This window comes from Geotrypetes seraphini, chromosome 6 (genome assembly GCF_902459505.1).
Source record: "Geotrypetes seraphini chromosome 6, aGeoSer1.1, whole genome shotgun sequence".
Classification (NCBI taxonomy): domain Eukaryota; kingdom Metazoa; phylum Chordata; class Amphibia; order Gymnophiona; family Dermophiidae; genus Geotrypetes; species Geotrypetes seraphini.
In genome coordinates, this window is record NC_047089.1 from 47,021,427 (window position 1) to 47,038,264 (window position 16,838).

Below are 16,838 nucleotides of genomic sequence, written 5' to 3' on the forward strand. Positions count from 1 at the left end.
GGAGACCAGCTGCCCTGAGCTGAGTGACCGAGACACTGAGCTCTCCAACCGAAGAGACTGGCATCCTTGAGAAGCACTGCCCACTGGAGTTGATCCAGACTCACTCCCTGCCCCAGATTGGAAAACTGAAGCAAACAACGGAGTCAGTGACAAATTAACCCCCGAAAAGGAATGGGAGAGTATAAATCATGCACCTGGGGTGACCACTGCTGAAGCAGAGCATGCTGAAACGGGCGCATGTGAGCCCGGGCCCACCGAACCATGTCCAGGGAAGCCGCCATCGACCCCAAGACCTGGAGAAAAACCTGCGCCAGAGGACACCGGAAAGCCATCAGAAGGTGAATCTGCAACTGCAACTTGACCACTTGAGCCTCTGGCAGGAAAACCTTCCCCAAGCTTGTGTCGAAAAGAACCTTAAGGTACTCCAGGTGCTGAAACGGAGCCAACTTGCTCTTGGACAGGTTGACTACCCATCCCAGCGATAGCAGAACTCCACAACCTGAGCCATAACTTGGGAGCTCTCCTGAAAAGACTTTGCTTGAAGCAACCAGTCGCCAACATAGGGGTTAACCAGAATGTCCTCCTTGTGTAAGGCCGCTGCCACTACCTCCATAAACTTGGTGAACGTCTGCGGAACCGTGGCCAGACCAAAAGGAAGAGCACAAAACTGATAGTGCCGTCCCAAGATCGCAAAGTAAAGGAACCGCTGATGGGAGGCGCGAATTGGAACATGTAAGCAGGCCTCCGTCAGATCGAGAGAGGTCAGAAATTCTCTTGGCTGAACAGCCAGAATGACAGATCTCAGGGTCTCCATGCAAAAAAGCGGAACTCAAGAGAGCCCTGTTAACCCCCTTCATACACAAAATGGGCTGAAAAGTCCCCTCTTTCTTGGTCATCACAAAGTAAATGGAGTACCGGCCAGTGCCACACTTCGGCGGAGGCACTAGCACTACTGCTTTGAGATCTAGCAATCTTTGAAGTGTCTGGCGAAAGGCCCGCTTCTTCAATGCCACCTGACAAGGAGAAGTGAGAAAGTGATCTGGCAAGGAGTGGGAAAACTCCAGAGCATAACCGTCCCGAATCACCTCCAGGACCCACTGATCCGTTGTGATCTCGGTACACCCAAGGTAAAAATCTCGCAACTGAGTGCCCACCCGAACCAAGGGAGGCGCCAGCAAGGAGTCATTGGGCAGTACAGGTGGCGGGGGCATCGGTGGAGGAATCACATCCCCCCAATGGACTCACCGAAAGGACTGATGGACCCAAAAAACCACCAGCTGATGGACCCAAAAAACCATCGCCAGCAGCTGCCGTCCCTGAGAGAATCCTGGAGGTCTCCCAAAGGGTCCAGGTCCTCCTCTAGAGAAAACTGCTCCTCATACCCAAAATCATTGTCCCAAGAGACCCTCGGCTGCTTGGACGAGAGAAGAGGAGATAGGGACGACACCGGCACTGAAGGGGGCTGAACCAGAGTGGACACAGAGGGAACTTCCCCACAAGACCCCTGGGGTGGAAGCAGGACCCCAGCCGCCTGAAGATAAGCCCTGCACAAGGTGAAAACAAAATCAGGGGAACCTCCCCCTGGTGGCCCAATGGGACTCCCTGCTAAAGCAGAGGACCCAGCAGAAACCCGCCCCTGTCTCTCCAATACAGGGTGAAGGTCACCTGAGGCTGTAGCAAAATGGAGGCGCTTACTGCCAAAAGCGGAGCAAAGCCTGCCAAAAAAACATGCCCCTGAGGCCTGTAGCGGCTGAGAAACTTAAGCAGCCGCTTAAGCAGACAAGCCGGCAGCAGCGGTAAGGGAGTTTCCAGCAGCTTCGGTGGTAAGGGAAACCTTATTTCCCTAACCATCGGCGGCTGAGGAAATCCCTGCATGGGCGGTGGAAGCCCAGGCTTCCCCGCTGTCAGGTGTCGGCATGCGAAGCACTTGCGAAGGGGATCCCTGTATGCCAGCACCCAAAGCCGATGAGGATTCCCCTTCGAGGCGGCCTACACACTGCAAGCACAGGCTGGCTGAAGCTACCTTGTGTCTGAAGCACAAGCACTTTTTCCCTTTAAAAGTGCTCATTGTGCAATACACGACCTAGCTAAAAGAAAAGGTGCCAGTTAAGAATAAAATTACAAGAACTCTGAATAGAGGGCTCTCTTCAGACCGGCACTGCCTCAGGATTTTTTTTTCCAGAACAGACTTCACTGACTTTCTAAGCCATATGCCTTGCCGGTATCGGTGGCAAGGCTTACAGCTGAGATACTTCTACAAAATATAGGAGAGGTGGAGGAAAGGGGGGGGAGGGACTCAACACTTGACTAGAGTGTGACACCCCAAGGTCAGACGGACCACTGAAAAGGTCTTCCCAAGCTTAGTCTGGCACCAGACAGGGACAAGGAGCACTACACAAAGTCCAACAGCCCTACACTAACCAAGGGAAGACTGGCACAGCTTACCACACCTACTGGAGACTGAGCAAAGACTGGTTATATAGAGGGAAGCAGAGAGCTGTATTACAGTCAAAAGTTTTGTCTCAGTCTCCACCTGCTGGTCATGGTGAGCTATTACCCATCAGTGAACTGTACCGGTCTAGAGAGATGCTAAAGAAGCGGCACTTATCTATTATTAGAAGAGCAGATCCCAGCTGATGAGGATCAAATATCCAAGTAAAAGATCAAAAGTGCTGCTGAATTGAAGGTTTTGGAAAAAGAAATGACTAATCTGGAAGCGCAGCTGGTCGCAAGGTGGGACACAAGGTTAGTAATGAGGCTTATGGGATTGAAATTCAAATACAACTCTGGTCTAAGTCATAGGGCACATAAAGACCTCTTTATAAATAATGCTGTACACTACGCAGGTGCCAATAAAGCAGGAAAAATACTGGCAAATCACCTCAAAACAAAAAGAAACAGGGAAAGGATATCATTTATTAAAGATAATAAAGACACAATACTGGTTAATCAAAAAGATATTATGAACCAATTTTCACAATTCTATCAAAAGTTATATTCTACAGAGTATGACCCCACACAAGAGGAAAGTTTTTTTTGGATAGGTTAGAGGGACCAAAATTGTCAGAACAAGCACAATTTTTGGAAGCTCCCATAACATTAATGGAATTTAGGACTGCATTGGGAACCATGCAGAATGGGAAGTCACCAGATAGCGATGGGTTTACAGCTGAATTTTTCAAATCTTTTCAGGACAGTTTGTTGTCAGAATTACATCTGTACCAATCAGTTATATCTGCAGGATATGCTGCAGGGACAATGGCTGAGGCACTTATGGTGGTTCTCCCTAAACTAGGGAAAGATCCGATGTTAGTGGCCATCTATAGACCCATCTCATTATTAAACTTAGATGGTAAACTTTTGGCCAAAGTTCTGGCACTTCGCTTGGCAAAAGTTTAACCTAATAGGCATGCACCAAATGGGCTTTGTATCGGGCAGACATTCCTCTAATACCACCCGCTTGGCATTACAACTCATGTCTTTGACCGAGACAATAGAATTCATGGCCTTCTCTGTGTCTGTGCAGAGAAGGCATTTGACAGGGTGGAATGGTCCTTTATGTACAATGTAATGCAGTGATTTGGTATAGGCACAATATTTATACATATGATCAAAACACTATAAAGCCACCCTAGTACTAGAATATGTATAAACAATGTTCTTACTGAAAAGTTCCATCTCTACCGAGGGGTCAGACAGGAATGCCCGCTATCCCCATTGTTATTTGATCTAGTATTAGAGCCTCTTCTTCTGGTCACTGAAAAATCAGATAATATTAAGGAAATATCATATAAAAATGACATGTATAAGATCTCAGCATATGCTGATGATATTTTATTATACCTTACAGAGCCAGGAACATCTGTACCAGCCTTACTGCAGTTGATTGACACCTTTAAATCCTTCTCAGGGTATAAGATCAACTGGAGTAAGTCTGAAGTATTGTCTTTAAATGTACATTGTATAAAATCATTACCAGACCCATATCCATTTCTTTGGAAACCTAATGGTATTAAATACCTCGGAATAATGCTCCTAAAAAATGTGGGAGATACCATGTCTGCAAATGAGAAGTGTCTTCTTTCAAAAATACAAGGATTATGTGAGAAATGGAGTCCCTGATATCTTTCCTGGTGGGGCAGGGTTCAGACAGTAAAGATGATGTTGGACCCAGTAATACAATATTACATGAATATGTTACCAATATTTTTTGGGGAGGGCTGTTACAAACAGATTAATAGATTACTTACCAAATTTATATGGTTGGGAAAGACACCTAGAATTACTATGGCAAAATTATAAAAATTCAAAGCATCGAGCTGGTATGCACATATCTACATAAAAAAACGCTTTCTGGTCTTCAGTCTATTTAGGCCAGAGAATTACAATGGTCTGTTTCACCTGAAAGCTGGAAGAAAATATGGACTCAAGGATAAGATGTACGGCTTTGGCATCATTAAGACAAACTCTTTACTTTGTGCTTCATAGAACATTATGGACCCCGGTTAAGTTGCAGAAGTTGGATGCTAACAAACCTAATGCGTGTTGGAGCTGCAAGAAAGAAGTGAGTACACTTGATCATCTTTTATTTTATTGCCCACTGGTTCAAACATTCTGGCAGGCAGTGTGGAACAAGATACAAAATATACTGGAAACTTGTATACTTCTTTCTTATGGTACGGTAATATGTGGAGCATGTGCTACTTCAACAACCTTAATGTCAGCAAATAAAAAAAAATTGTTCCTAATATTATCTGGAGTGGCACTACAGTAAATAGTTAAAAACTGGAAATATTTCACATTGTTAAATTTTCACTTTTGGTGGGAAACTGTGTGCCTTTTCTATAAATATGAAGCTAACCTAGCTGAAAGATCAGGGAATATGGCAGCATTTAAGGATGTTTGGAGTCCTTTAGAGGGTTTGTAAAACAATGTGTGTAATAGAATGATTGACCTGCCAGACATATGGTGGGTAGGGTGGGGGTTGGGTGGGGGTTTGGGTTAGGAAGGGAGGGAGGGATAGGTAGATAATGATATGTTTCTCATTAAGAATTTCTAATGTATGTTTACACATGTTTATATTATTTGTGTTGTATTTTCTGTAAGATGTTAAAACTTAACAAAGATTGAACTAAAAAAACCCAAAAGTGGTTCTGCAGGATATGTTTCCCAAAGTTAACATCTAGTGAAAATTACTGTTTTCCACCCATTTAAAATCCACAATTTCATCAGTTCTCCTCTACCCAGACCTAAGTTTTGCTACAAAGGCTTCTTCAGGAGGAGTAGCAAAGTGCAAGCACAACTAAACCAAAAATATGAATATGTAAAAAAAGACTAACTCATCACACAAACACGATCTTGCAACCAAACACCATTTACATCTATCAATCAACATACTTCAAAAAACGCTATTATGGACATAGTACAGCATTCACCAAAGGGTAGTAAAAGCTGGATCCTCATATATGCAAAATAATCTACATGTTAATAACTGAGAGCTCAATTCAATGGAGCAGCAAATGCCGATGTATAGATAATCAACTGTGCAAAACCGCAGCGTTCGTTTAAATAACAAGAGATGTAACATCAACATACACCTGAGCCACCCTGAAGAATTGGCTCCAGTAGCTATTATGAGTCCTGTCACAAAAATCTGGGAAATCACAGTGAAATCATTAAAACAATTGACACCCACTCATCTGCATATGATCATCATGAGTTAAATCCATTGAATCTCTGCACTTAGGGCCTCTTCTATCAAACTGTGCTAGCAGTTTGTAGTGCGGTAAGCCGCGCTGCTCCCAATGCTCATAGAGTTCCTATGAGCGTTGGGAGTAGCGTGGGCCATTCTGCGCGGTTCTCTGTGCTAAAAACTGCTAGTGCAGTTTGATAGAAGAGGCTTTTAATCTTTTTTTACATATTTATATTTTGTTTTATTTGTGCACGTGTTGCTGAAGAAGCCTTTGTGGCGAAACTGAGCACTTTTACACATATATATATATTAAATTTACATCAGTTTTTCCACTTGAGATATTTCCTGTATGTTATTATAGGGCTCCTTTTACTAAGATTTGCTAGCGTTTTTAGCGCACCCAAGAAATTACCATGCGCTATACCGCGCGCTACGCTTCTAGAACTAATGCCAGATCAATGCTGGTGTTAAGGTCTAACGCGCGGGGCAATTCAGCGCTAGCTATTCTGTGTGTTAAAGCCCTAATGTGGCTTAGTAAAAGGAGCCCATATTTTTGTTTGGTCTTTGTGGTTCATACAGGATTCTTATTATATACTCCTTACTTTATTTGGTTTTATTAAGTTTAGAAACAGAATACAAAAAATATTTTATCAAGAACACATTAAAGACCACAAGAAACTACTTTCTCCACAAGATGGACATTTCTTCTGAAAACAGTAAACAAAAGAAGATTAAAAGAATCAAGTCCTAATTTATTCAAATCAAGAAGAAAATAATTACAGATTAGAAAATCATTTTACAGTCACCAAACAAAAACAGAAGTCTCAGAAAATTACTTTCCACCCACGTATTGCTTCTTTTTAACTTACAGAAAGTTACAGTAGGAGTTTGATGCTTGTATACAAACATTTTTTTTTTTATTGCAAAGTAAACCTGGCACATTAAAATGTAGTTGCATAAAGGAAAGGTTTACTTGGCTAGTACGGAAAGTGATATTTCAATCTCCTCTGGAACTTCTTCTCAATGCTTTTGGGCACATCGGAAAATGATCATGCCAAAATCTTGGCAATAGGACAAACATTCAAATCTGGGACAGGGTGATTACTAATTGCAGAAGGGCCCTTGTTTACAAATAAGCAGCACTCCAGGGATCAATATCAAAAGAGTCTTCCTTTCCAGGGCTTTTCCTACAGGTGGACTTGAATCAGCAAGGCTTCTTTTCTAAGGAAACAGGGGAGAGAAAGGATAAAAGAACAATAAATAAATCAAAACATGGAAATTCACATTTCTTAATTCAATATAGACAGATGATGGTTGTCATACTGACAACCAGCATTGTGGTAAAGAACAAGAAAAAATGAATTTAAAATAATTTATTTTCTCTTGATCTAAAATTCCATGTTATTAAGATTCCAATTTAAAACAAACTATAATAATAAAACAAGAATGAATAATGTAGAACAAAAATTCAAAGCAAAAATAATAGTATAAAAATTAACATGCTATAAGACTATCTGCTAGATTCTGTAAATTTTGACCAAGTTAGGCACAGATCCCAAATTCACACGCAAATTAATTTGATAATTAGGTGAAATTATTGTTTCTAAGCTCATCACTCTTTTTTTTTTTACTTGCTGTTAGTTTTTAAGGATGTTAAAGAATGATGCTTGTCTAGGCAGCTGCATCCTTACACTCATAGATGCTCATAATATTGACAGACTCTTGCGTATGTGAAATACATGTCATCTGTTCTAGTATATACTTATGAAAGGAATTTTTAAAATAAAGTACAATTCTAGAATCTTTGTGGCACACCTGGAATCTCTTCGGGGCACACCACTGTGTCATGGCACACCACTTTAAAAGATGTTTTCTTGGCTGTAATAGCCTCTTTCACTTCACATTTTAACTATGCCGACACTCGTTTTTTCTTTGATACATGGAATACATCTGAGTTTTTAATACGTGGAATACGTCTGGGTTTCCATGATGGTATTTTTAATCATCATCCATGTCTGGTTTATACTTCTGACCTTTAGCTTCTTTTTAACCATTTTCCTCATTTTATCATAATCGCCCTTGCAAAAATTAAATGCCGCTACAGTAAATTTCTTTAGCAACGTCACTCCAGTTATCAGCTCAAATTTGATCATGTTATGATCACTGTTTCCCAGCGGACCCAACATAGTTACTTCCTGTACTATGTCCTGCATTCCACTAAGGACCAAATCTAAAATAGCTCCCCCTTTTGTCAGTTCCTGGACCAGTTGCTCCAAGCAGTCATTTATGATGTCTAGGAATTTTACCTCCCTAGCACTCACTGATGTAATATTTATCCAGTCAATGTTAGGGTAGTTGAAATCATCCATTATTATATTGTTGTCCAATTCTCCAGCTTTCCTAATCTCTGAAAACATTTCTTCATCTGACTGCTCATTCTGTCCCGGGGGACTGTAGTATAACCCTACCTTTATATTCCTTCCATTCACACATGGAATTTCTATCCACATGGATTCCACACTGCTATCTGTGTCATGCAGCATATTTATTTTATTTGATTCAATTCCCTCTTTAACATATAGCGCAACCCCCCCTCCAATTTGATCTACTCTATCCTCGCGATATAATTTGTACCCATGTAATACAGTGTCTCATTGATTATCCTCCTTCGACCAGGTATCTGAGATGACTATTACATCTACCTCATCATTTAGTGCTATACAGTATACTCTTACTCTCCTATTTTATTTTTTTGGCTTCTAGCATTTGTATAGACACTTTAAATTGTGCTTTTTCCTTGTAACTAAAGGCTGCTAAGACGACAGGGAAAATTTGAGTCTTTTACTCTGCTTTCCTCTTAAATTCTCCTGGCTTTCTTTCATCATTTCATCTCTATTGGGACTCCCTAAATGTTCAGATTCAACAGTATCCTTTAAGGATATTCCACACTGAACCATCTGCTCCCGGGCGACTGCCGGCTCCCTCCCAATCTTAATTTAAAAGCTATTCTATCTCCTTTTTAAACGTTAGCACCTGCGGCCTGGTTCCACCCCTGTTAAGGTGGAGTCCATCCTTTTCAGAATAAGATCCCCTTTTCCCAGAAGGTAGCCTAGTTCTAACAAATCTAAATCTCTCAAATCCTGCACCATTGTCTCAATCATGCATTGAGCCTGCCTCTTGGGTCCTGCACGTGGAATGGGAAGCATTTCTAAAAATACTACTCTGGAGGATCTGGATTTCAGCTTTCTACCTAACAGTCTAAATTTGGCTTCCAGAACCTACCTTCCATATTATCCTATGTCATTAGTAATGACATGTACCAAGACATCTGACTCCTCCCCAGCATTATCTAATATCTTATCTAAGTGGGGCATGATGTCCGCTACCTTCGCACCAGGCATGGAAGTGACCAGGCGATCCTCATGCCCACCAGCCACCCAGCTATCTACATGCCTAATGATTGAATTAGAGAATGACACGGGGAGCGATCCCCGCAGCGAACCGCTGCGTGGCTGCGGTTTGGCTGCGGGTTATGGTGACCTCATTAGCAAATCGCCGCAGACGCGGGGACAAATCCTTTCACCGCCCGCAAAAATGGTGAATAGATTTGTCCCCGCAGGCCAATGTCCCCCCTTCTAGGAACCGCTATTTACCTGTGTTTCACCGTGCTCCTCATTTGTCAGATCAACCCTTCCTGCCAATAGAACCCGCCCCCCCCGACGATTGCCCTCAGCCCTTCATGCCGACAGAACCAGCCCTCCCCAACGATCGCGGCAGGAGGGTACCCATCCCCTCCTGCCTACCCCAACAGCCCCCCCGACGATCGCAGCAGGAGGATATCCAACCCCTCCTGCCAGCTCCCCAACAGCCCCCCTATGATCACTGGTAGGAGGGTGCCCAACCCCTCCTGTCGGCACCCCAACGGCCCCCTATATCGCCAATAGGAGGGTGCCCAACCCCTCCTGCCGGACCCTCCCCCAACAAACCCCGCCATCCCGAAACACCACCCTTAGTCTTACTTTCCAAGTTGGACCGGACAGCTCCTCGCTCGTCTGGCCAGCAGGCCTGCCTCCGTCCAAATGAGGCGGGCCCGCCCCTCCCCTCCCCTGCCTAACCCACAGGATCCTAGGGCCTGATTGGCCCAAGCACCTAAGGCCCCTCCTATAGCGGGAGTGGCTTTAGGTGCCTAGACCAATCAGGCCCTAGGATCCTGTGGGTTGGGCAGGGTAGGGGCGGGCCCGCCTCATTTGGACGGAGGCAAGCCTGCTGGCCATACGTGTGAGGAGCCGTCCGGTCCAACTTGGAAAGTAAGACTAAGGGGGTTCCGGGGTGGGAGGGTTCGTTGGGGGGGGGAGGGGCCAGCAGGAGGGGTTGGGTACCCTCCTGCCGGCGATCTTAGGGGAGGCCATTGGGAGGACCGGCAGGAGGGGTTGGGTACCCTTCTGCTGCGATTGTCGGGAGGGCCGTTGGGGGGGGTCTACAGGAGGGGTTGGGTGCCCTCCTGCCGTGATCGCTGGGAGGAGGGGAGACTTGCAGCCGTAGCCGCGGTCACTATGCTAATCACGGCAGGGAGATCTTTGCCGCGATTAGGTACAGCGGCCGCGTCTACTTACCATGTAGGCTAACATTGTAAGCATTTAAAGTACATGTCGTGTTTGTTTTTGCATTGCTAGCCCCAGGGGTGGTGGAAGATTAGTGATTGAAAAACTGTATGAAAAATAACTATTTTAAATTTAGTGATCAAAATGTGTCAGTTTTGAGAATTTATATTAATTAATTTTTTCTCTGCGTGTTTTGTTTTTGTATAGTTATTAACTAATATTTAACTAAGTTTTAAAGTTTTAAAGAATGTTTCCTTTATACGTAAATAAAGAAAAGTATATAAAATCGTACCCGTTTGAGGCTTTTATGTATGCAGCGGTGACGGTGACGGGGCGGTGAATGGGGTTGCAGTGGCGGTGACGGGGCGGTGAATGGGGTGGCAGTGGCGGTGACGGGGCGGTGAAGGGAATGGCGGTGACGGGGCGGTGCAGAGGATGGTGAGACGGGGACGGGGCGGTGACGGGGACCAATTTTTTCACCGTGTCATTCTCTAGATTGAATCTCCCACTACAACGGCTGTCCTAACTCCTCCCTTCTGGGCTGAAGCCCCTTAAATTAGATCCTCAGTGCAAGAGAATATTGCATCTACATCTCTTGGTTGGCAGGTCCTGGCTACAGGATTATTTCCTGCATCACCAGGGTGATATTCTCTTTTTAGGATTTCTCCCTCCTCTAAGGTAGCACAGGTGCTGCCAGACTGAAGTGGTACTTGTCTACGTCATTCCTGTAGGTCTCCTCTATGTACCTCTCTGTCTCCCTCAGCTCCTCCAATCCAAGTCTGCAACTCTAGCCTCAAGGGAACGGATTCATTCTCCAAGAGCCAGGAGCTCTTTCCAGCAAGCACACACATATAATTTCTTGCCAATGTGGAGATAATCATACATGTGATACTCTACTGGATAGTTCCCCTCTTGCTGCTGGACTACTGTCTGCATATTATCGAGCTGCTTAATTAAATCCTATTAAGGTACTGGGTATGTTAGACTGGTATAAAAAGCCTGAAGATAATTTGTATGCTTTATTTAGTTTTTGAGTCTTAGCAAGTAACGAAATGCAAATTATATATGTAGTTCACAGGTTGCTGTATAAACTGTCTTTAAATGCTAAGCCTCTCTCTTAGAACCAGGCTTACTGAGGGTTAGGCACTAGGCCAGCATTCCTCCCCTCAAGGGTCACTTGTGGAGTCCGATCTCTATGAAAGTCCTCAGAGTTCAGTTGTACCATATTTACCTATTATGATGGTTCAATAAAATATTGATACAACTTAAAAAGAGTAAAACATGCTTTAGAGAAATCTAATTCCCATAATTGCTTACCATTAATAATTTAAAAAAAGGAATGTAAAAACATGGTGCAAACTGTAAAACCCCCCCCTCAAAAAAACAATAATTAATGCAAATAAAATGTGGCAGTATTCTGGCTTTCCTTATCAGCAAACAAATGGAAGCCACATGATACTTACAGAGATGTTGCTTGAACCAAAATGTTTTTATAAGTCTATACAAGGCTTCCGGGCCAGGAGATCACAGTAAGGGTTACTTTGCTCCTTTGTTCCTTTAGCATAGGAACAAGTGCCGAATGGCTCATACCCACAGTTGAAAGTCCATTTACAGCAATAATCATGTCACCACACCTAACACAGAGAAACAGAAGGCACCTGTTTGCAATAGAAAATTTCATGCTGGAGATACTTGGACCTAGAGCAAAGATGTGCATATATTACTTTATTGTATAAATACTCTTATGTTAAAAAAAATTTCACAGCAATTTAATGGATGGACTATAAAGGTTTTTCCATGCATAAAGTCTGTTTTCTATGTAGAAAAGAAGTTTCTATACAACTGTATTTGTGCATGCAAGTACACACATGGAAACAACCACATTTACTTAAAACATTTGCCACATGAAGGTAGTCCTGCAGGTGGTTTGGGTGAAGCAGGGGCACAACTGAAATGTAAGAGATTGTAAGAGATTGCTCAGTATTACTGGAGTTTTATGAAATTTGCAGATTGATTTTCCAAAATTTATTTTAATGAGCGGTTTTAATATTCTACTTTTGCCAACTGATTTATTGCAGGCAAGAAAGAACTGTTTATTCACACTTTAAAATCAGTTAATTTGGAGTAGATTGTTGATATGACTACTCATGATGCTGGGCTTGTGCTTGATCTGATTTTCACACCTATAGAGAATGAGAGGATAGTGGTCTTGAAGCCAAATGTTGATCAGGTAGTATGGGCTGACCACAGAATGCTCTGTTTGGCTGACATTGCTGCCTGGATGTCCTTCCGTCATTTGAAACTAAATATGTCCAAGACTGAGCTGCTCCTCTTTCCTCCTAAACCCTCTGCTCCTCCTCCTCCTTTCTCCATCTCGATAAATAATATTGTCATTGTTTCAGTTTCCTCTGCTCGCAACTTTGGAGTGGTCTTTGATTCTGACCTCTCATTTTCTATGCATATCCAACAAGCTGCTAAGACCTGTTGCTTCTATCTCTTCAATATCACCAAAATTCGCCCCTTCCTCTCTGAGCACACTACCCGGACCCTTGTCTAAGCTCTCGTAACTTCATGCTTAGATTACTGCAATCTACTCCTAACTGGTATCCCACAGTGTCACCTCTCCCTCTTGCAATCTGTGCAAAACTCTGCTGCACGACTCATCTTCTACCAACCTTGCTACGCTCATGTCACCCCTCTTAAGTCTCTTCACTGGCTCTTTATCTGCCATTGCATACAGTTCAAAATCTTATTGCTGACCTACAAGCTCATTCTGCTACCCCTCAATATCTCTCCTCGTTTCTCTTTCCTTATACACCTCCCAGAGAACTCCGTTCCTCAGTTAAGTCACTCTTAGCATTACCCTTTTCCTCTACTGCCAATTCCAGACTTTGCTCCTTTCATCTAGCTGCCCCCTATGCCTGGAATAAATTACCCGAGTTTCTCCATCAAGCCCCTTCCCTTCCCTTGTTTAAAAGCAGACTGAAAACCCACCTTTTGATATAGCTTTCAATCCTTAACCCTACTTACTCCTTTACCCTCCAACCCAGCCCGCTGATTAACCATTCCCCTTAACTGTATCCATGAATTCCTTTTTGTCTGTCTTGCCTGTTTGGATTGTACCGTATTTTCACGCATATAACGCGCATACGTGTATAACACGCATAAGCGTATAGTGCGCGGGAACAAAGCATTGCTGTAAAAAAAAAAATCTATATAGCACGCACACGCGTATACCGCGCATGCTGCTATAACCTCTTCCCGCCACCCCCGCTTACTCCCTTTTCTGGCCTGCGAACCAGCATCCTCCCCCCCGCTCGTGTCACCCCCCCTCCCCCGCGATCCTACATCCCCCCCAGCACCGCAAAGACATCGCTTACCCGATTGGGCACCGGCACCAGCACCAATGCACATGACGTGCCAGTGCCCGAAGATCCTCCCTCGCCTGGGCTGGGCTGGGCGGTGCGAGGGAGATCCTCCCTCTTCCCTGTGCTGGGCTGGTCTGGGCTTTGAGCATTTGCGCATGCTCAAAGCCTTCTGGTCTCGCTCTCTCCGAGATTCTCAGGGGTGACGCGAGCGGGGGGGAGGATGATGGTTCGCAGGGGGGATGCTGGATTGCAATGAGAAAAAAGAAAATTGTATAACGCGCTCACACATATAACACGCATGGTTATACTCGGTTTGTAAAATCGTGTATAACACGCGCGTTATATGTGTGAAAATACGGTAAGCCTTTTCAAGCAGGGACCACCAGCCACTTGGGTTTTCAGGATATCTCTAATGAATATGCATGGGGCAGATTTGCATGCCTGTCACCTCCATTATACGCAAATCTCTCTTCTGATACTGGAGAGACGATACCAGTATCAGAAATGGCATCGGCATGGAAGCAGTCTGCTGTACTGGTTGTCAGGGCGTGGTATTGTGTTGTGTTTATTATTCGCCTTATACAAAGCGAAGTACAAATTAACAAACATAATATATATCATTACAAACATAATACCATACAAAAATACAATCTAAAGGAACACATAAAAACATAAAACAACTAACAGCGATCAAAATCAATATTCACAACAATCTTCCTCACAGCCTCAAATGCCAGTCACCCATTCTTCAACTGTATTTTATTTTGCAAGACAAATGGCGTTTCAGCAGTCTTAAATGTCTCCATATTCCTGTTGCCGTATATATTGTGGAAGCCTGTTCCATTCCTCTGGACCAACACAGGAGAACACTTCCACCCTTGATGTTAGCAATCTTAAGTCCTTTCTAGTCAGGATCTTCAAATCCCAGTTGTCAAGAGAACACAACTTGGGAAGCGCAATATGGTACGACAGACAATCAGTTAGGTATTTAGAGACTTTGCAGACTTTGATAAACTACCAACTTAAGATAAACTTTGATAAACTACAACAATTTAAGTCAATCTAGCTTGATGTAATAGCCAGATACATCTTCATCTTTTGTTAATCTTTTTTTTTTTTTAAATAAATTCTTTATTTATTTTAAATCTATCAACAAGTGTACAAAATTATACCAGTACATAACAAACATATAACACTTGAAAATCTTACACAAATAATCATAAAATATAAAAATTACCACCCCCTTCCACCCCATTCACCCTCAATTGCTACAAATAAACATAATTCAAGTAGAAACATAACATTAAAATAGATCAAATATTTCTCCCCTAAACCCCCCCCAATAAAATATATATACCTAACAAAGGAAAATGATTTTCACTCATTACAATAACTTTCTAATGGCCCCCAGATCTTCTTAAAATTATTATAGTTACCTTTCTGCAAAGCAATTGCTCTTTCCATTTTATAAATATGACAAAGTGAATTCCACCAAAAAGAATAATTAATATTAGTATAATTTTTCCAATTATTAGTAATATGCTGAATTGCAACCCCTGTCATTATTAATAAAAGTTTGTTATTATGCACTGAAATTTGACTTTTTTTTCTCATAGACATGCCAAACAGAATAGTATCATAGGATAATGCAACATGGTTTTCTAATAGACAATTTACTTGAGTCCAAATTGAATTCCAAAAAATTTTAATACAGGGACAATAATAAAGTAAATGGTCCAATGTCCCTGCTTCCAGATTACAATGCCAGCATCTATTAGACTTAGAGCTATCTAATTTTTGTAAACGAACAGGGATCCAAAACACTCTATGCAACAAAAAGAACCAAGTTTGTCTCATAGATGCTGATACTGTACATCTCATTCTCCAAGACCAAATTCGTGGCCATTGAGATGCAGAAATTTGCTGCTTGATCTCAATGCTCCAAATGTCTCCAAGACCATTTTTTGGTTTTTTTATTCACATATCCAGAAAGTAATTTATACCACATTGCGGCTTGATGAGGAAATCTGCTTGGAAGCAAAGGAACTCCAAACTATATTGATTATTCAGATTTTTCCATTCAGGGAACCCCACCTGAATAGCCTGCTTCAGCTGCAACCATTTAAAACTTTGTGATTTATTAAGACCAAATCTATGCTGCAACTGTGAAAATTCAAGCAGTTTACCATCTGAAATAACATCATTCAGAGTTCGAATGCCTGCAATAATCCAGTTTTTCCATAAGATTTTAGATCCACCAATTTAAATCTTGGAGTTTATCCATAAAGATTGATTTGTAGATTTACTTATTGGAATAGGTGTTAAATTACTAATATATCGCAATGTTTTCCATGTGTCTGATAAAATTCTGTTCTCCTTATATATTCTAGGCAATGTAATACTAGGAACATGAACTAAGTTTAAAGGAAACAAGAGACGCCATTCTAAATAAAGCCAATCCAGGGCATTCTCCATGAGTTCTGGGAGGATCCAATATATACCCTGACTTGATGATACCTATAAAAATTTGAAAAATTTACCCCACCCTCCTTAATTGGTTTTTGAAGAGATACTAAGGCAACTCTAGGCATTTTACCCAGCCAAATAAATTTTGTAAGAATACCATTAAGCTTTTTATAAAAGGACTCATGAAAAAAAATTGGTATCATACTCATTTGATAGCAAACCACAGGCAATATCATCATTTTAATAGTTTGAACTCTCCCCCACCAAGAAATGTGTAAAGGATTCCATTGCTCACACAACTCTGTAACTCTTTTTAATAAAAGTTTTTCATTCTCTTTAACTATGTCGTCCAAATTATTTTTGATCTTAATACCTAAATATTTTAATCCATCATCTTTCCAAATGAATGGAAAAGAATCAAACAATCCTTTAGAACAGTGGTTCTTAACCTGGGTTCGACCGAACCCCAGGGGTTCGGTGAGTCAGTCTCGTGGGTTCGGCGGAGGTCAAAACACACCTCCGACTCATATAGCGCTTCAGTCACGTTCAAATCATCTATCAGTTATTCAGTGATTTTGATCAAGACTGATCGTGTACTCGGTTTCTTGATCTATCAATCTGTAACTAACGCCTTATATACATCAATCAATTCCTGATCAAAATTTGTGATTTAACTGATAGATGATTGAACGTGACCGAAGCGCTTATGAT

At 42.2% G+C, this 16,838-nt stretch overlaps 1 protein-coding gene across 6 annotated transcripts in view; it reads right to left on the reverse strand.

Moving 5' to 3' along the window:
• Window positions 1-6,423: 6,423 nt before the first annotated feature.
• Window positions 6,424-16,838, reverse strand: part of LNX2 (ligand of numb-protein X 2) — a 190,304-nt gene continuing 179,889 nt past the window's right edge. For all 6 annotated transcript variants that reach the window (XM_033947935.1, XM_033947930.1, XM_033947931.1 and 3 more), the window contains 2 exons: window positions 11,757-11,927; window positions 6,424-6,913 (listed from right to left, as the gene is read on the reverse strand). In XM_033947935.1, the coding sequence (XP_033803826.1) occupies window positions 11,792-11,927 (136 nt within the window). In that variant the 3' untranslated portion in view covers window positions 6,424-6,913; window positions 11,757-11,791. The remainder of the gene's footprint in view (window positions 6,914-11,756; window positions 11,928-16,838) is intronic.